Source organism: Ips typographus, linkage group LG4 (genome assembly GCF_016097725.1).
Source record: "Ips typographus isolate SLU linkage group LG4, UJ_Ityp_2.0, whole genome shotgun sequence".
Lineage (NCBI taxonomy): Eukaryota > Metazoa > Arthropoda > Insecta > Coleoptera > Curculionidae > Ips > Ips typographus.
The window spans coordinates 7,073,574-7,098,746 of record NC_138425.1 but is presented as its reverse complement, the minus strand read 5'-3'; the positions used below and the strand labels follow the sequence as shown (position 1 = coordinate 7,098,746).

Below are 25,173 nucleotides of genomic sequence, written 5' to 3'. Positions count from 1 at the left end.
TCTATAGCAAGAACGATTTTCTATATTTTGTTTTAAAAACGTAACATGTTATGCTATAATAATTTTGCGAATCAAGTCAACAAAATGTATACCTATATTGAACAGTTGGACAGAAAAATTGTCTTGTATTAGCATAACTGGTCAACCCCTTACTTCCCATAGCAAATAATTATTAATTCATAATTTTACATGACTGAGACACGTACGTAAACACACATGTTTATGCCTACATTATACGAAGCAAAAAATATGGGTTGACTGTTAACCAAGTCCTGTTTCACAATTTTTTTTTACTTGAAACTTAAATTTCATAATTTTTAAACTGCCTGACATAGGCAATTTATAATAAAAACATAATTATCAAATTATCATACCGCTAATTTACATCAGCCCTAGGCAGTAACCAGGGTAACTTGATATCTTACATATTAAAATAAGGGTACCTGTATAATGTTTCTAAAAAAAAACTAATTTGTATTTGGATATGATACGCCGGAAGGTTTTCAATGCGCATTTAACAGGTGAAAAAGTAAACGTGAGATATAATCTTTGAAAATCTGTATCAAGTGTTCTACGAATACGATGTGCAGTGTATCTATCTCATTATTTTTTATTTTGTTAAAATATCACAATACTTTTTCATTATATTCAGTATTATGTATAGAGAAAAAGTTAGGTTTTAAATTTTTAAAGCCTAAATAACTACAACGAAATAACGAATAATTTTGCGTTTGTAGCAAAGCAACAGTTGAAGGTTGTCGCGAAGGGATTTTAGTCTAAAATATTTTCCGGTATGTTAGAGTAATAAAAAAAATACTGGTTTGTACCGATTTTTGCAGATAAACGTCCATTTCAGCGGAAGTGTTTGTAGAGTGCGTGTTTTCTAGAACCTGTAGTGTCTAAAAATTATTTTAGTGGTTCTGTAGCTAAATTTTTATTTTACCTGTTTTAGGTAAGTTGTTTGTGTCATTTAAAATATATAATTTATTTACATATTCAGATTTTTGCATAAACAATTCAAATCACCAAATGAGTTTTAATTCGCACTGAAGAACCCCCATGACCCACAAAACATTTTATTTCGTAACACTTATACAGTACTTAAATCAAAATGACTTTATTTTTCGATAATCAGTAACTCATTTCATTTTGGCGCCATATTAAACTTCCTGTATAATATGATGCCAATATAATGCTTGCCTTATGATCATTACTTATTATTTTAATAAAATTACATATTTTTAAACAATTTTTACGCTAATCTGAAACCTTGATTTACAAAAAGAAACAAGTACAATTAATAAGTAATATTGTAATGTAATAATAAAATTAAATGGATTCCTATATTTGTTGACAATATTTTATGTACTATTTGATTTATAGCACCAATTTGAAACTAAAAGGAATACTTTCTTCAAAGATTAAAATTTATGAGAAATTTGAGTTGAAAGTTTGACTTGAAAAATGTATAGGTATTAAGTTTTTTTACATTTCTGTATTATACAAATATTACTTAGATTATTTCTTCTGTTTTCTAGCAAGTACTACTTTGGTTTCTTGATGATTATCATCAAAACAGACTATGCACAAAGATTCCCACAACCAATGGTAACATTGTTCGTCTATTTTTGATAGAATAGCCATTTGATTGACTATAGTTGAGATTTGGTTATTTTCATCATTAGTTATTATAAATGATACTATTTTGTTACTTTGCAATTATGCAATCTGTCACTTTATTTGTCAAAATTTAAAAAATATACAATTGTTACTTAGTAATATAAAACTAGATATTTTTTATGTTGTAGGTACAAAACCAAATCAAAATATTCATTATTAAGTTCATTTTCGATTATATGCTTGTTTGGAAGTCAATTTTATTCAGTAATCGGAGTAATCAAATAATAGTGGTATAAGTATCTATACATTATTCAATGCTGCATTACACCTAAACGGTTTTTACTAATAGAAGTAAGTTTATTTCAACTGAAATATGAAATGTAATTCCAACTATATTGACATGAATTGGCAAAATACAATTTTTTACAAAAAAGTACTTTTATTGTTATGGTTTCGATGCATTAGCATTGCTATTTCAGAAACTATAATTGATAGAGCTTTAGTTCAATGGAAGCAAAGTTGCGCATTTTATTGCTAAATAATTTGATTAAAAAAAAATCAAATTTTTTTTATTATAAAGTTTTTAGTTTTCAGCTCCGACGTTTCGTTTTTAAGATACCCTCATCAACTTCAATTTTGCAAATACGGACCTTAACTTTTTATTGATTTTTTTAGTAGCTACAGATATTCCGAAACGAGTGATGTGTCACACTTGTGAAAAAAATAACTAGTGTAATACGTACTTGTGTAATTTTATATAATTTAATAAAGGTGCCATTGATTTTCCAAAATAATCAATAATAAAGTGGTACAAAAATTAAATAGATATTTGAATTTTTCGGTTTTTCTCAGATATCTCCGGATGTAATTTTTTGGATTTTTTTACCAAAATATTTAGCAATAAAATGCTTTGCCTCCATTTAACTAAAGCTCTATCAACTATAGTTTCTGAGATAGCAATGCTAATGCCTCGAATTTGTAACATTTTGGTATACACACAATATTTTTTTTTTCTTTGACAGTTTTTATTTTTAGATATTCTGCACTGGTATATTTTGCTTATATAAAATATACTGTAAAAGCTGTTAAAGTTGATAAAGGAAGAAATAAAATACAAATAAAGCAAAATATAAAATATGCAATTTTTTGTCTGTAAGTGTATAAGTACCAATTCCTTCCCTTTTTTATACAACAAATACCTATAATAGTTTTATCCAGAGTCTTAATAAAATTGACAATGACAAACAATAACATTAGTTAAATATTTATACTTTCGGGACACTAAACGTACAAAAGAAAATTTATATTCAGAAGCCCAGAATTTTTTTTTCTTTATTTGGTATACACTAGTAGTAGTACACTTGGTGTATACCTACCCTGTTTTTAACTGGGTTGGTTATAAACTTTAAAATTAAATTCAAATTGTTTATCGTCCGTAAATATACACAATATGAAAGGAAATAATATTGGTTCGAATCCAGCTGAATCCGGTACAAAACTTTTTCTTTAATTTTTAATTTATATCAAAAATAATGATTTCGTTTTAGTTAAAATTAAGTATCCAATGTTTTTCTGATTGACATATAAATTGACTTGACAATAGAACTCCAGTAGGTAATTTTAAATAATAAATAAAAAGGAACCTGTTACTTATTATAATTATAGTAACACTATAGACTCCGCTTCCAGTGGTTTTGTATCCCTCAATAGGAAATTACCATAAAATTAGCAACACAATAGGGAAAAGGAGTTAAAAAAGTGGCGCCCCCAAGTCTGCTTATTAACATAATTTGTGTCATTTTAACTTCTCATATACAGAATTTTCTAAGGCTTGTAATTTTTTTCCATGTTTTCTTGCTTCATAAAGTCAAAGATAAAAAAAAAAGAGAAATATGTCCACTTGTAAGGTTCACTCCACACAAGCCGCATACGTCCGATCCACACGGCCGGTTGCCAAGTTACCGTATCTGTCCGACTGTAAACACTTCCCCGACGAGTGGGGCAAATTAAAGGTGGAGTCAGTTAACATCGAACCAATGAGAAGAAGCCAAAGTGTGACGTCAGACGCCTCCGACAACTCGCGCATCGGAGGGGTCGCTTTGGAGGGGTACTAGTTTGAGTCCCAGTTAGCAATAGCCATAGGTTAAGCAGTAGTTAAACCAGCCTCGACGGACGTGCACATTGAGATGCACGTAACGTGTGAACGAAGTATATTTGCACTGTTAAGTATCACTCTATTAACTGCCCGTTGGCTACGTGCTAGTTGTACGACGTGTTCGTGTAGTGAGCGAGTGCTATTGTGGAGTGTCTATTGATTGATATTAAAGGTGATCCAAATCGAAACAAAGTGTACGAGCACGAGGACAGTGTCGGCTCCCCACGGCCCTTACAGGGCATGGCGGCCACCACCTACCTTCCTGCGAGTAGTGCGGTATCAGAATTAGAAGGTAGTGCCTTAGGGATGAACATAGTCGGTGGATATCACAGCGCGTCACCGAGATCGGCCGCTGACGCTAGCGAAATGAAGTACCTTCCCCAACATCATAACCATCATCATCACATCGCGAGCTCCCCCAGTCCTGGAGGACACGCCGCGATGTCATTGCCAGCCTCCAACCCTTGGGTAAGTCTTCAACCCGGAGCTGACCCTTGGGCGGCTTCAATGGCTGGAATGCATCATCATCCTCACCATCAAGACGTTAAGCCTTTATCTCAACAAGCCGAAATTATGCATCATCAAAGACAACAACAACAAAGCATGGGCTCTCCTCATGGATGGCCTGGACCAGTAGCCTCAGCTCATTATCATCAAGCAAGTGCTGGCTCACCCTTACATCAATACCATTCTGTAATGAACGGTATGCTTGCCCACCATCAGGGAGCTCCTCAATTACACCACTCCCTCCATAGAGATATGCAAAGTCCCCATCATCCACAACACCCTGACAGAGACGTCAGCGGTGGAGAAGATGAAACCCCCACGAGCGATGATTTAGAAGCATTTGCAAAACAATTTAAACAGAGACGAATAAAGTTGGGATTTACTCAAGCAGATGTAGGGCTGGCCCTAGGAACTTTATATGGAAATGTGTTTTCGCAAACGACTATCTGTCGATTCGAAGCGCTCCAACTTAGTTTTAAAAATATGTGCAAACTGAAACCGCTCCTACAAAAATGGCTTGAGGAAGCTGACTCTACGACGGGTTCGCCCACGTCCATAGACAAAATCGCCGCCCAAGGCCGCAAAAGAAAAAAGCGCACTAGTATAGAAGTGTCTGTTAAAGGCGCTCTAGAACAACACTTTCACAAACAACCTAAACCCTCTGCTCAAGAAATCACATCCCTTGCGGATAGTTTGCAACTGGAGAAAGAAGTTGTCAGGGTGTGGTTTTGCAATAGGCGACAAAAAGAAAAAAGAATGACGCCGCCCAATACGTTGGGCGGTGAAATGATGGAAGGTATGCCACCTGGAAATCATATGCATCCAGGTTACGGCCACCATCCAGACATGCACGGGTCGCCTATGGGTCAGCACTCGCATAGTCACTCTCCCCCAATGCTCTCCCCCCAGGGCATGAGCCATCAATTGACTGCCCACTAGCACGCAGCCCACTGGGCCTCCATTCTTCATCGAAATGACAACGGCTAATGATGACTGCCGCCCTGGGCGGCCTCACTACCTCAGAAAGAACTGTTTTCAGCCTCCCTAAGCCGTTGAGGAGGTTCTAGTGGATCTACGAGTTTTGCGCGCGAGTGATCACTAAAAGTACCTTTTACACTTGGTTACTATAAACTACTATTTGTATCTACATAGAGAGTGCGGGGTTGTACATTTTTTTAATAATAATTGTAAATATACTGTCTAGTAAATATTAGAATTAACATCAGTGATACTAGTTGTCCTGTGTGCGACGGAGACGGCTATTTGTTGTAACATAGTAGACCTTTGCAAATAAAACAATTGGACATAATGTACATAGCAGGATATGCCTGCCTCCGTTTCTTCCGGCGGTTTTAGTACGATTTTTATGGACGGACGGACCTCTCTATCTACTTTCTAGTCCTCATTTACAATTTATTCATAAGTTTGTGATTAAGTTGGAAGCAGTAAAAGAAACAAGGATGGAACTATTTGTTGGTAAGTCACACTACCTATCTATAAGATTTTTTTGGGTGAATTGTTCATATACAACGCAGGGTGAAGCTGTAACTTGTACTGTTCAAAAATTGTACTAAAAGTAGGGCCATGAAAACGTGATTTGTAATATGTAAAAAAGAGTTAGTAGTTAATGGTAAACAATGCGGTCGTCAGGATAAATTTTATACCTGTTATTTTCTGTTATGTCGGTTTTAGAGCCTCACATCCATTTCTGGTTTAGATCTCCGCCTATGGTGCATCAATCCCCCTTCATGACAAACAGCTGTACTGTTTTTTTTCTCAAATCTTTTGTGCTTTTAACGCGTAATTACCGAATAAACACAACATACAATAAGGGTAGGGTCGTGCGACACCTGCACAGTCACGTTCAATCAGAACCGCTATGCAGAAAATTCCATTTTTCCGGGATAGTTTGGATTAAAATTAAAAGTCAAAATTAAAACGAAAGTGAATTTGGTCAAACATTTACTTTTATCCTGAATGAAAAGATGAAAGAGATTCAGCTAGGGGATTCAAGGACAGTCAACTTCAGGTAGAAATCGGTTTGCCCAACCGAGCGGACCAAACTTGACAGCTGAATTATTGTTATTGTCTTATAAAGAATGCCCTCAAAAATTTCAACTAAAAACGGTTTCAGCTGTTTAATGTTGTTAAACTTTATTTTGACAGAACATATTTTTTTTCACCCTTACAACCAGAATAGTTTCAGTTTAGACATTTGTTGTGTTTGAGTTACATTTTAATAATTAGCAAATCTTTTAGAAAGCAGCAATATTCAGGAATTCCAAATGTGTAGGCTAATTTACAGGCATTATTCAGTTAGCTGCTGTTGATTAAAACTTCCTAGAAGATTTAAATTTTAATTTAAAAATTGTTTTATTATGACGAAAACTTGCTTTTCTTGCTCAACTGGTGGTACTACCATTTTTATGTAAGTAAGTAAACACCTATTTTTTTTATATATTATTTTAGTATTTATACATCTTCTGAGTATAATCTGATATTAAATATTGTTTTGTTAAGTTTGACAAACCTTTATTATTTAGGGTGTCATTTAAGACAGGAATATCCGAGGGAATATCCAAAGTGAACAATTTCCATATCTTTTTTATTCATTATTTCATTGTAGATTGAATAAAATGTTAAGTCAGAATATGAACTATTCATACATCTTGTCAGTAGATTAATTGTAGGTGGAATAAAAAATATACTACCGTATAAGTGTAAAACATGGGTTTCATCTGTTATTTCAAATTAAACATAACATAGATTTTACCTATCATATTTTTAAATTCTCAATTTTGGACACATTTTGTATATAACATACCATACAGTTTTGTAGTCATTTTTGAGTTCTTTATTTTAAATCAAAATTTAGTTTATACAAAAGGAATTATCCAGGTTTTTATCAGGATTCCCATGAATAGACATACCTACCAAGTCCAATTACCGAGTAACTAACATCTGGATATCTCCTCTTTTTTAAACTTTTTGTTTAGTCATCTAGCAACAAAATTATAAATATTAAATTTTATCGTAACTTGACTTTTCAGTAATAACACAGTTTACCATATTTCCGTCACTTTGGTTTCTATTCACGCTCGAAATTTTTGATAAGTAAATTTGAATAGATAATTGGTGTGAAAATGGGTTTTCTGGTCGGTTTTCCGTCGGAAATGTTTTAATCTAATCGAGGTTTTTTGGTGATCTACATAATTTATGTGGATCCACATTGTAGTAGGTTTTACTCATTATAAACAGCAAATGTTTTTAGATTTCAAGTAGTAAGTTTTGGATTTGTAGGCTACAACATGCGAACAATTTTTAAGGCACAAATGAGCAATAAAAACTAAAGATTTATCAATTTAGAACCACTTTTCCAAAAAGAGGATTAGTTATTTTAGCTGCAAAAAAAAGTACTAACATTCAGTTTCTCTTAATGTTTTTAACATTACTGGATCCATCATAAACGTGTGTTTGATGAAATGCTAGATATGTATATTAAAAGTTCATGGCAGTATTGCAAATTCTCCTAGTAATTTTATGTCAAAATCTCCCTAAAAAATGAAACTATTATTAGTTTAAACAAACTTCCAACAATTTCTAAAGAAGCTAGATATTTTACGACCATGTTATAAAACACTCCACTACTTTACTGCTTGTACTTATAATTGAAATTGAGTTTAAATGGTATAATAACGTTCTGGGTTATTAATTTCCATGTAACCGAATCACACTACCAAACTAACAATTTTATTAATACAAAGTAGTTTATTTAATACTCCGGATATTTCTAAACTAGCAGAAAAACCGTGAGTTTTTGACCAGAAATGGATTAGGCTTTAAAAATCTTTCCAAAGTATGTTTTGGTTTAGTCTTCAGTTGTTAAGTTCATGGGAGGACAAAAAATTATGCATTCAACACTTTAAAAATCGGTTTAGTTCATAAGTAATCTAATGTGTAGAGTTTGTGCAATTGTAAGTTTTAAACCAACATTTTGTTCCAAATTTGTACTTAATTAATATTATTGAAAAAAAAATCTTCCTAATGTTGGTTTACTTTCTTTACAAATTATTGTGCACTGGAAAACGTTTTAATTTTGTCAATTTTTGTGACATTATGTTAATAATTACTTTAAATTTTATGGGTGATTTACAGTTAGGTTATGCTTAGCGTATTTTAAGTAATGGGAATATGTAATTTTCAGTGCACAAAAATAACAAGAAAATCAGTGTTGAAAATGTATCTTCTTTGACTACTTGACGACGTTTTATGTTTGTTAACTTGTGCAATGTTAAGTTTTGTTGAAACGAAAACTACTACCTGTCCGTACGAATGCAAGCCAGAGCGAATGCGAGCGAGATGAAAAAAACCTGTATACCGGATACTTTAAGTACAACTTGTTTTTTAATCTTAGATTGGTCTATAAATTTTAAGAAAACCGTAAGGGATTTTGTTAAAGAGGAATTCGAGCTAGGTTCCAAGTTGTCGTTTTATAACATCGATGCCGGGTCCAGCCGAAAAACCTGTTCTGCTCGAAACAGGTGTGTTAGGTAGACATGATCGATCGGAATCGATATCGACCAATGTCGATATCGATGGCTAAGCCCTTGCTTGCCCGGTGGTTTTGCCCTATAATTCTGTTTTTGTTGGTGATATTGTAGAAGTAACGAAAAAATTGTAAGAGCGGATTCGAGTAATAATAATAGACAAAACTATAATTAATTTATTTTTATTTTTGTTTTTCTTTTTTGTGTAAATGTATAAAATATTGTTATATATTATTATATAGAAAAAGATAATATCTTTTGTGTATATTGTATTTTTATGAATGTCCAAAAATAAAAATAAAGTAAGACTGTTTATAAATTAACCTCACTCGTTTTATTTAGCGCTAGACCTATCAACTTTGGTATTACTTAATGAGCTAACAATCTGTTCCTATAGGAAAAAAACAGCCAATTAGCGAGCCTTCTGAACTAATACGGTGTTACATATTTTGACAAGTCTTTTAATTATAATATGTGCACCTAATCGATCAAAGACCTGCTGACTTGACCATTATGAAATTAATTAACAAGTCTATTTTCTTTTTTACATTTCGTAATGAAATACAATTTACTGCTAATAATACTTCTTTGTGCCACACTATAACAGGAAATCTAAGATTTTTACGGTTTTTTTTGATTTGCGCATGTGTTTTTACAGTTTGAAAGACACTATAAGTTGTTTATATAATATATTGTGATTGAAATCCTGTTTTATAATTGTTGTTGTTGGAATTTAATTTTTTCATATGATACCGGATTTCTAGGTAAATAGTTACAAACTGAAATCCGGATGGTTCTTGTAATATTTGTAATCGGAAAAACATGTTATTTATTTAAACTTTGACATTTATGCAGGTTTATTCAATTTTATTTCTGAATTTAATGTAAAACACTATGTTATTTTTTAAAAAGACACTTTGTTGCATTGCATTGAACTGCAATGCATTATAAAGTTAACACAGATTTTCTTTTGCACTTATAACATTTGTTGTAAGGGCAACTTTAGGTTAATAAAGTCTTTAATATTGGAACGTTGCTTTTGTGATATATATTGGAAGTGTTAATTTCAGATAACCCTGGAGAAAAAATCATTTAGGGAGGATAGCTAAGCTATGAGTCCAAATTTATCTATCCATCTTCAGCCAATGTTCGATTAAGAAAATTTGTATTGGCCATTGTAGTAAGAGGAGTAGCTCAATCATTTGAAGAAGATTCAAAAATGGATTATTCCTAGGTAAAGAAGAAACGGCTCAACAAACACTAAAACAACTCCATTACACTGAAAGTGGGATAACTTTTCTACAAGACCAGGATGTAAAAAACGAAAAAAATATGTCATTTTATAAAGGGATCGCTCAATTGTTCTTCTTTAGTAAACATTTAAAAAACAAATATTTACAGTACAAACTGTAGCAGACTTCTCATCACATCAAAAAATTATTGAAGTTAGTTTTTCAAGGATTGTTGTGATAAAACAAGTATATTATTTATGTAGATATGTATAAAACTTTGCAGGTTTTATATTTATCTCTAGCATTCATTATAAACTAAGTAAATAGATACATTAATAACGTTTTTCTATACTTTTTTACAATTTTAGCGAAAACTGGATATGAAAGGTTTTTACAACTCCACTGTGATAAAGAACTTCTACTTCTCTTTGAATAGTGGATATGTTTTAAGGTTCTTGTTGTGCAATACAAGCTTCTCAAGTTCTTTAATTTAAAGTAAAATGGACTGCTACTTCACGTAATGCTTTGCTACGCTACTATGTCAAGATGAGATAAATCAGGGTTGGTAAGTAATTATTATTATACAGAAGTGTCAGGTATTATTATAGCAAGACTTTAACCATAGGACACTGAAAAACATACAACCAGATGTATAGCTTTTGTCAAATTTTATATGTCAGAAGTAGCATTTTTTTTGCTAAATTTAATTAAAAAATATAGTTACAGTATATTCTGGAGTATTTACCATAGTACATATAGCTTTAAGTTACATGTTACCAGTGCCAAAAAGTTATTTTGAGAAAAAACACCATATGCTAATATCACTTAACGTGTATTGTTTATTGACATTTTTTACAGTGACAATAACAAAAAAATATATAGTTTTCTAGATGTGTTGGTAGTCTAGTTTGAAAATGGAAAGTTGATTAGCGTAGGTGTAACAACAATTCTATAATTAGTGCCAAACGATCAGTTGACTTAGATTCATTTCAATGTCATTCTAATATTTCCAGCCACTAATACATTTTTTATTTTTTTATATTGTTTGCAGTAAACACAATAAGTGCAGAGATAAGTAAGTTCCATCATTTTTTTTTTTGATATTTAACGACATGTTTAATTTATAGGTATAATGCAGTTAACTACTTTAAACTTATTTAGTTTGAATTTGCATTTTATTAAACTATAATGTTCTCAAATGCACAAATTTTATTGTTGGCACCAAATTGATATAAAATACAAAAGCACTCTATTATATTGAAATTTTCGCACCAAACTAAATTGGTAGTAAAACAAAATTTTGACTTGCTAATTATTTGTTTTATAATTCACATTCAACATTCCAGCAAAATTTTTAAAACATAATAAAATACTTTCATTATTTGTATAACAAATACTGTGATGTAGTTCATTAAAAACATTTAAATCGAATCAGTGTTTTTTGTTCATATGCGTTAATTTCACAATACTAATCATAATCTATTTTTGAACACCTACTGATAGGTAGTAATTACTAAATTGAACTTATATGACAACATTATTAATTCAACTGATCATAATCAGCTGTTTTAATGTGTTGCATAAAAATTATCCATATTTTACGCCTAATATTTCTTTCTCGCAGTTGAGACGTGATTCGACAATGAAAGATTAAATCAACACTACTAAATTAACGACTGGCGACATAATTACGATTTTTTTCCCATAATTGTAGTAACATTACCTCGTGCGGGCTTGAAGTAATAAGGGTGTACGCATAGTATAAGGGTATCTAGATTGGATCGGGCATTTTTTACCATTCGAAGAGCTTTATCTGATTTAAATTGTATTATTAGAAGCGATTAATCACGTCACTCAAATGTTTTGATTTTTCACAGTTCAGTAGACGTCTAATGGTCGTTTAATTGCCTCTAATAACGACCGCTTATATGACTTAATCGCTACTTAACTGCTTGTCTTAGGCTTAGTGTCAGGCACTTTGATCCGAGGCCGGTTAGCTTTGTCAATTATGCGACGCTGATTTCTTGTTTGATGATTTTATTTGGCATCTAAAATATAGAGTACGTTCCTGACTTATATCGTAAGGCACACGAGAGAATTTATAGAGGCGTCGCTGCCGTTGTCAGCCTCAGGTGATATTCCTATATAACTCAAGTGTAGCACCAGCTTAAACACACCTAAAAATGGAAAAAAAGACAACATATAGCCAAAAAGATTCTCGGAACCGGGTACCATGAGAGATGGGTCTAATATTTGTTTTGTTTTCTTTTTCACCTCTTATAGGCTATATGGAATGTCTCGTGAAGTAGTTGCCTTGGGGCTGTTCAAAAAAAGAGAACCAATTTTTTTTAGACACGGTCAAAATGAAATAACTTACCCTAACATTTTGGTCTGACCTAACCAACATCAATCAAAAAATTCAGTGTGGTTTATCACTTTAAAAAATGTTTAAAAATGTTTAAATACTAGGGTTAAGGAACTTAGAAACTCTAGAAGTACCTAATCTTCTTTATAGTATGTAATTTATTGTAAAGTCTAACAAGAGTTTTGCAAAACTTTAAACTTATGATAGACAAGATGTGAAGAAAATATTCCAAAAACTGTGAGAGCTATAACAGAAAAAACATATTTGTATAGCTTACTTTACATATTACTTGACAATAGCTGCTACAATAGTGTATCTAAAGTAATAATTACTCTTGTCATCAATGTAAGGTAATTTAATACTAATAATTACTAATCGTCATATTTTTGATCATTACTACTAATAAATAACAAATAGTGTTACTAAATTAGGCTGAGTCTTCACAACAATCTTAATATACAATGCAACCGAATGCATCTTTGCAATCAGTCTATTGTGTTAATAAATCCTTTTATGATGGGAAAATTATGGTTTCTTTTCAAGTTGCCCTAGTTACGAGTTTTCCTATGAGAGAATCGTTTTTTTTCCCTTCTGCGACCGTTAGAAACAAGATAGACATACTCGTGCTGATTAAAGTTAAAAAAAAATAATAAACACACACATGTTTTTAACACAGCATAAGTTAAAGTTATAAATACGTGTAATAATTTAACGTTCAAACTTAAACCGTAAACTCACAGTGCAACTATGACAATGTTTGACAGTTTTGTCTCCTTTTTGATTTGTCCCCATTGAATAATAAACCTTAGTTTATCACAGTTAAGTAAACATATCCAACCCATTAAGTTCAAAAGAAAGGTATTTTAAAATGAATTGCTATACAATATTGTCCAAAAGTCTAAACTTTAAATTATTTTAGTAGAAACCAAGTGACTGTTAACTTCATGGGGTACTAAAGTTTCCACTGATGTTTAAAATGTTTAACTAATTTGCATTGGCATTTATAGATTTCAAAGTTCTAAACCACTTTAGATAAAAGTAGTACGCAAACAAATCAATTACATGGAAACATTTTGAATAATGTTAGTTACAAATTTAATTTAATATTTACTATTTTGAAATACTGTTTTCTGAACAATATAAGCCGTTATAACAGTTTTGTTTTTGTTATAAGTGTCAATGTAAATAAATCGTAAATACTGTCAAAATTCTTAAAGTTACGTACTTCAATTAATTGGTCAATTTTACCTATTTACATTGAGGTAAATGAGAGAAATAAGGATAGTTAAATATTTGATTTTAATTTTTTTTTATTTATACCATGCTGAAATTTTTTTTGTTTCAATTTAAGTTGTTATGTTTCTATATTAAGTTTCTTCATCAATAAAGTAAATATTGAGCTCAAAATAACATTTTCTTTACCACAAAAAAATGTCTCCATATTAAGCTTTACACTCTGTGTCTGCACAAAATTTGCAAGTCGAATTGAATTCCTGCTGGTAGTTTATACCAGTGTTCTTCCTATGAATAAATTTTGCCTATACGGGATTGTCATGTTCGTGTTAAGGTCTGCCAATTCAACATACTACACAATACTTTTTTCCACGGTAGGTACAAGCAGTACTTTTTCCGTGATTGGAGACAGTTGACAAAGTACAGAGTGGTCAACAATAGATTTTTTACCATGTAGTTTTGTATGAATGGAAGTGAGACACAAACCTCATTATTTTGATCAACACATTGCTAAAATGGAAAGCAAACATTTAAATTGTTTTTATAGGTATGGATAAGAAAGTCAAACGTATTGGACAGTAGAGTACTGCAAAATGTTTCAAAGTAAAACGGAACATATGTCAAAAGTCATATGTAAATTATATTGTTACTATTATCATATTGTTACATTTTGCATAGGATTGCATTGGTGTTTCAATTATATGAATTTACTTGTAAACTTTTTAGTTGAACAATCCATATTATGATCAACACCTCTGAAACTACTACTACTACTACTTTCCTTTTAATATAAGTGGTTTAAAGATATTTTCTAAAGCAAACAAGACAGAATGTTAATAAAATATACCAATAGTTTAAGTTTTTACTAACTCAGAAACTAGTATAGTAATATCTGGTATTCTACTTTCTGAACTGTCTTTTTGGAATATTGTGAAAATACTTTTTCTCACCTTCCTGTGAGGAAGTATTATCGTGTTTTTCAAAATGAGTGAAATCTGTATAAAAGGTGAAATGTTCATTACATGTGCACTAAGTAGTATCATTAGGACGGGACGAATCAGAGGCGTCGGTCGATATCAGTATTTAGTTAGCTACGCCCGCTTAAGTACACTGGTCTCCTATCAATAGCGCATTTGCATTAAAAATTGCGCGTACGGTTCGCCGGCCCGTTATCGGCCCGATAATGGGACACGGGTTCCAGTAATGGCTGAAAATTAAGTGCCATCGACTGTCAGCCTTGTTTTAGACGCGATTATTTTTGAATACATTAACCGCGACGATACTCTATGGGTTTTATCTGACGTGACACAATTTTCTACGTTATTTATTGCCTATAATGTATAACGAGACATTGTCAGATGTGTTTTTACCTTTCCTGTGCACTTTTCTAATAGTTTTAACAATTACATGCTGATTGCGACTGCATGACAAGGACGAACTGAAAGCTGAACTGTGTAAAGTGAGTGAGGACGATTAAAACTCACTTATGTAAATTTTTGAGGAAACAGTTTGAAAATTCTAGTTTCTTTAGAATCAAAAATATAAGCAAAAAATATAAATTGAATACGAGTAGGAAACTATTACGTTTTCAGAATCATGGTAAAGGGGTTTCAATCAAAGTAAAAGGAAATGAACGTCTATCTAACACCTAATATTTGAATTTTTGAGTTTTGTGAATATCTTGTTTAGATGTATTATTAAAATAAAAAAAATATACAGGGTGTCATTAAATAAATGCCAGAAAAAAATGCTACCAAAGTTCTTGAGGCTTAAATATGACGATCTAACCTTACCTTAGTTCAAAAGTGGACGATGTCGTATATACAAGTGTCAAAATAAAATTTAATTTTAGTTTTTCGTAAATATTTTTTTTAAATAATTATCTTACTGATATTAAGTTGGTCTAGGAGAAATTTTGTAGGGTGGATACTTAAAATTTGATATGTAACAACAAAAAGTTAATTTAATTAAAAAAAAGCATTGAATACATATAAATTTGCCTAAATTGCTGTAATGTTACAGTGACTATTGTTTACATATTAGAGAAAAATATTACACTTTTAGTTTTAAGTGGCTGTTACTTTTACTCTAAATCTTACAATAAAAATTAAATCAGATTTTAATTACTCACCCTACAAAATATTTCCTAGCCGAATTTTGAGGCAATACGCTAATTATAAATAAAATTATTTACGAAAACTAAAACAAAATTTTACTTTTTACACTCTGTATCTATCTCCGACATCAACTACTTTTGGACTAAAGTGAGTTGGGTTAGATCTTTATATTTAAGCCTTTTAAGAATTTGTGGTTGCATTTTTTCCGTCACATTTTAGGGACACCCTGTATTATGACATCTTTCAGAAAAAAAATTAATAAGTTCTTGCATTGTTTTAGATAAGTTTTTCTAAGATTTGAGAAAACAAAACTTTCAATGGTTTTGTGTATTTTACTACGACATATTGCTTGGCTTGGTATATTTCAAAAAATATCGTTGGTTTAAGTAAAATAATAAGCAAATTTGATTCTGATATGGGTTGTTAGTACTACAGAGTTTTGACTGATAAAACTTATTAAAAATGACCATACAAACCTAACTAGAGTAATTTTATTAATCATAGACGAGTTGCTGTACTAGTAGTGAAATTGCAAAAACTCTACAATCAATTCAGTTTTCTGGAAGGGGTAAACCACAACAAGAAAAGTCCCCTCGACCATTGTATTTTTAAAAGTATTCAAATAGCCTTAATCTGATTGTGCCAAACGCTGGTTTTCAGTTTACTTTATGGTTGCGTCGGGACAAACAATACTCTTTAATACAAAACCGCGCCAGCTTCCGAGGAAGAATGGACCAGAAGGAGACAATATTGGAACATGGACCGCGATATTAAGATTTACGATTACAATAGACAGAATAAAAAAAAAGTGAGCAAGGGAGAACGAGTACAGTGGTAGCCCAGAATATAAACACAGAAAGATTAAAATGCAAACCAACCAGCTACTAGAACCCCTTATTCTGGATTAGTTTGCGTGTCTTAGCTTTGACACACACCTGACAATAAATACAATTAGTATGTTATTAGTGTTCTACAGAAAGCATTTACGACCATTTATCGTTATTAATGAAACGTTAAAACGGTCGAATGGTTCCGAAATCAGCTACGACATGCAACCCGATACGCGCATGGGGTACGATTGGCACGTCAACCGTGTAACAGTTACGGCCTTGTTAAGGCTTAATAGGCCGATAAATGGTACCACCGCAGTTTTTCAAAATTTCAACAGATTTGTAAAAACTTTAGTCAAAAAATAAGTTGTTTTTCATCCAAGAAGTCTCTGAATGTTGGAAGAAACTATACCAACTAGTGTCATTATACTAGGGTTGAATATGGGATATTTAAGACCAAAAACTATTAGAAACACCATTTTTAGTAATAATAACTATTATAAGCTTAAACGTAACTAATAAATTTAAAAAAACCGTGTATTGGTACCTGAGGGTAGTCTTGTGTAGCAATTTTAGTTTGTGTGTGGCGGTATCATACGAACCATCTAATTAGATGCTCAAACTGAACCGTTTTGACCCTTAAACGCCAAAGGGTCAATAGTGGAACAGGAACTGTATAATTTATTCTTTTGTGTCTGTTTGGTTACAAAATTAACATACAACGTAGCCAGTTGTTTTGTCATTAATTTGAATTTTTCCAGTTTATGTTAAACGGTTGGAATCTGCCCTTTTGTTTCAAAATGCATTTATTTGCGACCCAGGTGATGGGCAACAGTACTTATATAACTTCTTCAATGTATAAAAAAGTGAATAAGAAGCAGTAGAAGCAAAAATTTAAACAACTAATGACAGACTTATATACACAAATAGTGTCATTTTAATTAATAGAGAAATATGCAAGAAAGGTAAGGGCAAATATTACATAACTAGTATTTTATTGTTTTTTTCTCACTGGTAACACTGTTGACACTGATCTTAATAGATTGACTAGATTGCATGCAAATGAAATGCAATAGTGTACCTACTAGAACGCAAATTGTAATTATTATGCTAAATTTTTTTATCGATAATAATCGATAATTAATCGTAATCATTCATAATCAAGAGGTAGTAATTTGTGGTTGAAGTTGTGTAGTTAAACATTAGAAAAATGTGAAAGAAATACTTTTACCACAATATTTTGTTATTTAGCACTTCAATTGGTTAGATAGAAGAGCACAGCAACTTCATATACAATATAAACCTTTTGCTTTTTCTACAAAAAGAAAAAAAACAAATAATCGCCACGTGTCTACAAAATACTATCATTATTACCTAGAGGCAGTATCGAAGTTTACACCCATAAAAGTACATCGCACTTGTTTAAAATAATCTTAGGCTAATATATAATAATTATAATAAGCTAATAATTGTAAGTGTGAATTAATACCGTCCTGAAATGAGTAGCTGCATTAATGGTGAAGCATTGAAAACCACCATAATGCCAATTAAAGGAAGGAAGAGCAAATAACGTGCGTCTCGCTAGAATAACTCTATTATTTGCCTTTATCAGATCGAAAAACCGCGGAGGACACGCCGCTGAACTAATTGCCCCTTGACGTTATTGCGTGATATACAAAGAAAAAAATTGAGATTCTGAAGATAACCCCTTTGTTACCTATCAATGATTAAATGTGTTTGTGGCAGCTGAAGGTCATGGTCTGAAAAAAGACAATCGTGACGATGATGTCTTAACTTTTTTCATTATGAAGTGCAGCAGCTGCTGTTTTGGTTGTTTTTTAATGCAGTGCGATTCAAAAATGGTAATATTCACACAAAACAATTGCAAAATACTGAGACTCGTGATAGCCTAAAGCAGCGCAGTGGGTGGAGTTCTCGATGGTGGTGCACCAAGTGCGGTAGCACCATTCTACAATACCGACGAAGGAATCCTATCTTCCTCAACATCTCGCAATACGGCAGCGAGAATGCGTCGGGGAAGAACTCAGTGGCTCACTGTTTTCTGAGCGTTATTGTTTAACAATGCAATCGCTTTTCAATAAAACAGTGGCGTGACTTTTTTGTAAACGTTGATTTCTTCCATGTTTGGTTTAGGGTGGTTTGATGTTTGATGAATGGTGTTGACTGTGAATGATCAACTACTAAAAATACAATTTTACGGATATTTAAATGGGAATGGAAAAGAGTTGGTTGAGAGTGTGCCCACCAGTTCCACCACTGACCTTTAGCTTTGAGGGAATACAATGGTATCCCGGCCATTGTTGTTCAAAGTGCGGGCGCAACATTTCACGCTCGACGACATCGCGACCGCCATTTCTCTTAATAGTGATAAAATTGTACTTTTTTGTTGGCGGGTGCATAGGCGTAACTGCGGTTATTCATTTAGGGGGCATAAGCTCAAACAAATGCTTCAATTTTAGTCTATAGACTGTGAACGCTTAAATAACATGCATCACAATGAGCGTTACAGTCTAAACATGGATCATATCATCAAAACGATTAGTTTTTGGATCAATCTAGTCAACACGTTTATTTTCGATATTCTTTTCAATACAAGTAAGTAAGTAATTGTTAGAGTTTACACATAAAAGTCAATAAAATGCCTAGCTTTGTGGAAAATTACAAAAAAGTTAAATCATAAACAAATAATGAATTGGAATTTGAAATAATAAATTTAAACTCATCTAATTAGTGCAAAAATATGTTTAGCTTAAAAATAGCGTGACTTTAGATGAGAGTTCCATTTCCACATGGTCTTTAGTTATTTCTTTAAATTTGTTATTTTGGTCTTCAATATTAAAAAAAAGTTCTCAAATAGTGCAAGAGAAGTTGAAATACTGAATCGTTGATCATCAATCAAAAATAACCAGCTCTTTGTTTTGATTGATTTCACTTATCACTTTTTTCCAGATCTTCAGAAGTTTTTTCAGTGAATTTTCTTTGGTTTTATTTTTCATTATTCTCAAATTCCAATTTCTGGTTATTTCTGGAGACACTTTACATAATTGGTGTATTTGTTTCTAAATAACTTTCTTAGTTCGTCTTCTTCTTTTTCTTTCTTTCTAATATGGGTGTCCATATAGGTAGGCTAATGCCTGTTTTGTCCTATTATACCTCTTCGGACGTTGATGTCCAGCACCTTTCCAGCGTTTTGGAGGTCTGCCTTCGATTCGTTTTCCGACAGGATTGTTTGTTTTTGCGATATTTACAAATCCAAAGTCTTCCATTCTGTTTACGTGTTTATTCCAGTATTTTCTCCTCTGTCTTACCCACCTTCCCACCCACCCACGTATCTCGCTCCGTTGTCTAAGGTCTTCGCTTCTGATTCTGTCGTGTAGTGTTTTTCCGTGTATACTTCTTATTATCTTCATGACTTTTCATTCATTGAGTTTTTTTAAAACTCTAATTGCCTACCATCAGTTTGAGAAACAGCCTACGTTGAAAGCAGCAAATTAATTGAAACTATTTCTGCCTAAAATGTACAAACATGAAACAGAATTGCAAATTTTTTGATAGTTACGTAAATTTTAAATTTGCATGGGACTTGAAAATTGTGTACAAAATTACTGACTTCTTAACATAATTGATCAAATTCAGAAGCTATAGTGGCATGTAACAAACGCAATATTTAGCTTTGGGGTAGTATGGCCGAAAATTAGGAGCATTTTCGGTCCATCAAAGTGTAATTGCTGGTTTGCTTGCTGTTTTAAAAATGTTGATCAATTTAGGTTTGATTACCATTTGGTAATTTAGATTTGCAACACGAGATTTGTATAACAAAAGCTTTTTAGTGGTTGCTTTAAGTGGTATCAATTACCGATAACTACGCAAAGGAATTTTTAGCAAAGATTTGATGCGATTATTTACAATTTAGTAGATGGCATGCTAATTGTGCTTATACAGGGTGTTCACGATAAAACAAAACCTGATTAGGTTTACTTTACAACGTAAATGTATCAATGACTTAGGACACTGTATATCGTTCAGGGTCAATAACAACAATATGCTTGGAAGCCCAGTTGCAAATATTCCAAGTAATATGTAATAATCTTTGATCTCAACAAAAAACCGCAAATTTTTATTGTTTGAGTATACTGAGCTTCAAAGTTTGTTTGAACAAGCCATGTTACCTCATATTTTATATTAATAAGGTTTATTAAAACTGATCCAGACAGACCATTTATTTAAAAGTATGAAATGCGCTTTTATAGCTATATTTAAACAAACAGGCTACAGCTCTATATTATCTAACCTGGGGCATCTAAAAAAAGCAAAACTACGTATATGCGTAGTGCATGGTATCCCTGAAGCAACTAGCCTATTTACGTAGATTAAAAAATAACGTAATTCTGCACTAGTTAAGTGGAAGCATTGCGTGCTGCCATGGGTATTAAAAGCCCTAAAGCTAAATGAAGTACTTAATAATCGATGTGAATCACTTAGAACGCGGTTTTTCATTTAAAAATAAGTGCTGCGGTTGTTTCCAGCCCAAGCAAACATTCCGTTGATTCACCATTGTCTTTGAAAATAAGGTGACAAGGCCAAGTGCTGTTAAGTTTAATGCCAGCATTGCGCCATAAGGTACCAGTCCTAAAAAGGCATTTTTCACCAAAAGCCTCAAATCTTTACGCAGCATCTCTTAGCTTGTATTCTGCCAAACTATTTTTTATGATGACCTTGACAGTCTTGAAAATACAGAGTTGTACTTACATTTACAAGAAAAATTAGTTTGTTTAGCTGTAAGCAAATTGTTAGTGAACGTCGAGTTAAGGCCGGTTCTGTTAGCAAGGCAAAGGAATTCCTCTTTATTTGACAAAGCCAGTAATAAAAGTGTGTTATGGAGCTTTAAAGTGGAAGTGGTCTACAAATTTGTTGAAAAAGTTTGTTCTTGGCTTGTGCCGAGGTGAAATGACTGATGACCTTTAGCATTTCCGCCTTGGCATTCAAATTGTACACAGTGACCCCAAAAACCCTACATCAACAGCTCGGGTGTGAAAATTTAATAGTCACCAAAACGTTAGAGAAATCTGACCCCTAGGGTGTTTTTCGCCCTAGGATATGCATTTTTACCATTTTCTGCGTAATTGTGCCCCGGACAGCTGTACGCGCAGATAATTGCTTCTAGGAGTACCTATTTTGTCCTACAATGGGCCCGTCGAAACAATTATTATTGTATCCCGTTTGTGTCTATAGGGGAACCAGGAACGACTCATTTTTGTTAGCCGTTTTTATTATCAATTTATGGTTGAAATTTTGCTGAAATACGAAGGGAGACAAAACACTATACTTTATTTTACTCATCTAAATCTTTAACAATAAATGTGGTGACTTGCCCTTCAATAACAGAGAGAAGAAACACCGGAAAGGGTGTGTACTGTTTAAGTCCCAATATCGTTCCAATCGACATTTTATGTTAATTTTTTAAAGTTTGGGGTGTTTCTTTTATTGAGAATTAATAAGCTGATTTTTTTTAACCTGACTTTTTGTGTTCTACAAGTCATCACGTAGTGGACTATCAATTTTGTTAGTGCATCACAACAATAGCTTATTATATCCCCTCAATCCTGGTTTTCAGTTATTAAATGGGTGATCTTATAGCTGAAGTGTAACAAAAGGAAGGGATGCATTGTGACCACACTTCAGGTTACAAAAATGATTTGAAGTTTATCTTTTGTGTGCATCATGGGAATATCTGACGGAGGAGAAAATTGAACAGGAATAGGTTTTGTGCGAAGAAAAATCTTTACTCCAGTTTTTTGGTAAGGAATTGTATGTATCAATAATCATCAGTTAGTTTTATAGACAAAAATACTGCAAAAATCAATTGTCTATATATTTGTTGCTAACCCTACATGTACCATTGTTAAGTTCATATGAATATTGTTTAAAAATAACAGACAATGGATGTATGCAAATTAGGCATAGACCTATTTGACACTTTTTTGCATATATCAAAAGTGGCTATACATTCAACCCCAGCTAATGTTATTCCACAAAACGAGATTGTTCATAAATATTTAATTTGAAATGAAAAAATTTTCCTGAGAGTGAGAATGAAAGTCAGTAGTAACATTGTTTGTTTTAATTTGATTGATATTTTAACCAATCAATATTAAATAAGTAGTAAATGTTACACTTGGTGGCACCTATACCGAATATTATCAGATCTCATTTTGTCAATGTGAAAAGGCTCTGAATACTAATATTTGCTAGAAGCCTTTACAAGTCTCCTAAAGCATCCAAGAATTGTTTAATATTGCCAAAATACTGCTGAAAACCTTTCAAAAAATGTAATAGAAGCTCTTGCAATTTTCTTAGACTCGGTTTGGCACTGTCAGAGGCCTCTAAGTACGATTGAAAATATTCCAAAAATTCCTAAAAGGTTTCACCAGTGTCCTAAACCTACCAAAAATTTCTAAAATTACAAGAGGCTCCAAATACCTCTGAAAAACCTGAAAAAAAATTGCCAGGACACTCTACAAGTTTTCTAAACTTTTTAAGAATTTTTTAAATTTTCCAGAGGCAACACTCGATCCTAAACCTTACAATATTCTTTTAATATAGTCAGAGGAGTTTTTAATCATTTAATAAATGTCAAAATCTCTGAATATTCTTGAAAACTTTCAAAAACTTTAGCAGACGCTTCTACATTTTTCTTTAACCTTCTAGAAAACTGAAAATTGTTTAAAGCTTTGTTGCCAGTGAAAATCACCCAATAAGTCCCAGAGGCAGTAAGTAAACCGTCGAAAAGTTGCCAGGACTTTCTACATATTTCTTAGACTTTTTTAAGAGACTTTTTATTTAAACTTGCTACAGAAGTCTACAAGTATGGTAAAAAATTCTAAAAGTCTCCAAAATCATTATGCAAATGCCATAGATTAATAATCTACTACTGAAATCCTATCAAAAATTTTTAGAGACCTTTTCAACAGTTTTCAAAAATTACGCAAAGCTTGTAGAACTACTTTGCAAAAGCCAATGTCTTCTGAATACTACTGTAAATTTCACGAAATGGTACTAGAGTCCTCTACTTCTAATCAACATTCATTAGTACAATTTGAAATACTAACTAGCTGTAATTTGAGAGAGTTTCCTACTTTGTCTACCGCCTACCGGAACCGATTACTGCCATTTTAGATCTTATCGAAAGCCCCACATTTTAATTTGTCCGATTATTTTGTGAAAAATACACCAATTACCGCCGTTTTATGGTTTCGTTCACATAGAAATGGCCGTCATCTTTAAAACTTCACAGTTACCCAAATAACATGGTGGTTGACTTTTACATGCGTGCACCTCCAGGTTCGAGTTTCTCTTGCAGAACTAATTACTAAAAAAATGGCAAGGCGAAACACAATTATCACAAATTATTTTTTCCTCAAATTATACCTATTCAATTTTAATGATGACTGTAAGATGCGTATGAGAGAATTTATGGTATTATATTACATATAGTTTCAATCAGTTTCATCACCCAATTATCTGAGGCGTTGCTTATCTAGGAGTAACAATAACCATCATTACAGTTGTTATGTGAACATGTGTTTTCAAAGTAAATAATCGAAAATGGACGTTTTTTTTGCAATTCTTTCCGGGAACCTGCATTTTTGTATGGCGGCAATTGCTTAATTACCAGCGCATGTTTCATTAAGTCAGCAAAAGGATTATCGCCAGCACGCTGACACCGACAATTCCACGAAAACAAGGAGAAAAACAGCAGGAAAACAAGACTTCACATCGTCGCCGAAGACCGATAGTGTTAAAGTCTTCTGGCTTGCTACTGCTGCTGTACACTTAGTTTTTAATGTAAACAGAAAAAGTTTTAAGCATGCTGCAAAAGCAAATTCCACTAGTGTATAATTGTGCATTAAAAATAGTAGAATTAGTAGATACCCTAAACAAAGAAGTCGAAAAACCCTTACATTTCGATATTGTCTCACTAAAGCATTTCGGATTATAACCAGTCATCCCAATCATCTGATACAATTCGATTCGACTCGCTGATAAATAATTGACAGGGGCACTTTGTGCGGCGTTCCACGTTGCTGTACAATGGTAATGCGGAACCACCCATCACTTAGTGGCTTCTTTATTTTCGTCGTTCGTTCATTCTGATCATTAAGAGATCCACTTCAAACTGTCTTTTTAAACTTTTTTTTTTCAGGAGCAATTTAAGTTGCTGCTTCTGATTTTCTGCTGACTTGTACCGGATGAGCCAATATAAGTATGGAAATCCGTTTATTGGTAGTGTGACAATTAATTAAACTATCTATCTTAATCAATTGCCAACTACCAGCTTATATAAATAAGTTTATCTCTCAGGCAAACGAAACAAAATAGCATTGGTCACGAGAGCAGCATAATAATCAGGCATCAGGAAAGACAACTTTTAACTAATCATTATACATCCCGACATTACCATATCTAATTGATTTCGGCGCACCCGCTTTGCATTTTATTATTATGATAATTTCATCGCCAATAATATGTTTAATATTATTATGATC

The 25,173-nt window shown here is 32.5% G+C and overlaps 1 protein-coding gene and 1 long non-coding RNA gene across 2 annotated transcripts; both read left to right on the top strand.

The window, feature by feature from the left end:
• The first annotated feature begins 585 nt into the window (after window positions 1–585).
• LOC145727722 (uncharacterized) lies at window positions 586–10,693 on the top strand. The gene is made up of 3 exons (XR_014177920.1): window positions 586–952; window positions 9,900–10,274; window positions 10,430–10,693. It is a non-coding gene; the product is annotated as an uncharacterized LOC145727722 (long non-coding RNA).
• Window positions 3,410–9,152, top strand: vvl (ventral veins lacking). The gene has a single exon (XM_081977535.1). The coding sequence runs from the start codon at window positions 4,016–4,018 to the stop codon at window positions 5,219–5,221; it is 1,206 nt and encodes a 401-aa protein (XP_081833661.1). The 5' UTR covers window positions 3,410–4,015; the 3' UTR covers window positions 5,222–9,152.
• Window positions 10,694–25,173: the final 14,480 nt, after the last annotated feature.

Excerpts from the sequence above, each read along its gene's own strand:
- vvl (XM_081977535.1), top strand. The coding sequence starts at position 4,016 with ATGGCGGCCACCACCTACCTTCCTGCGAGTAGTGCGGTATCAGAATTA.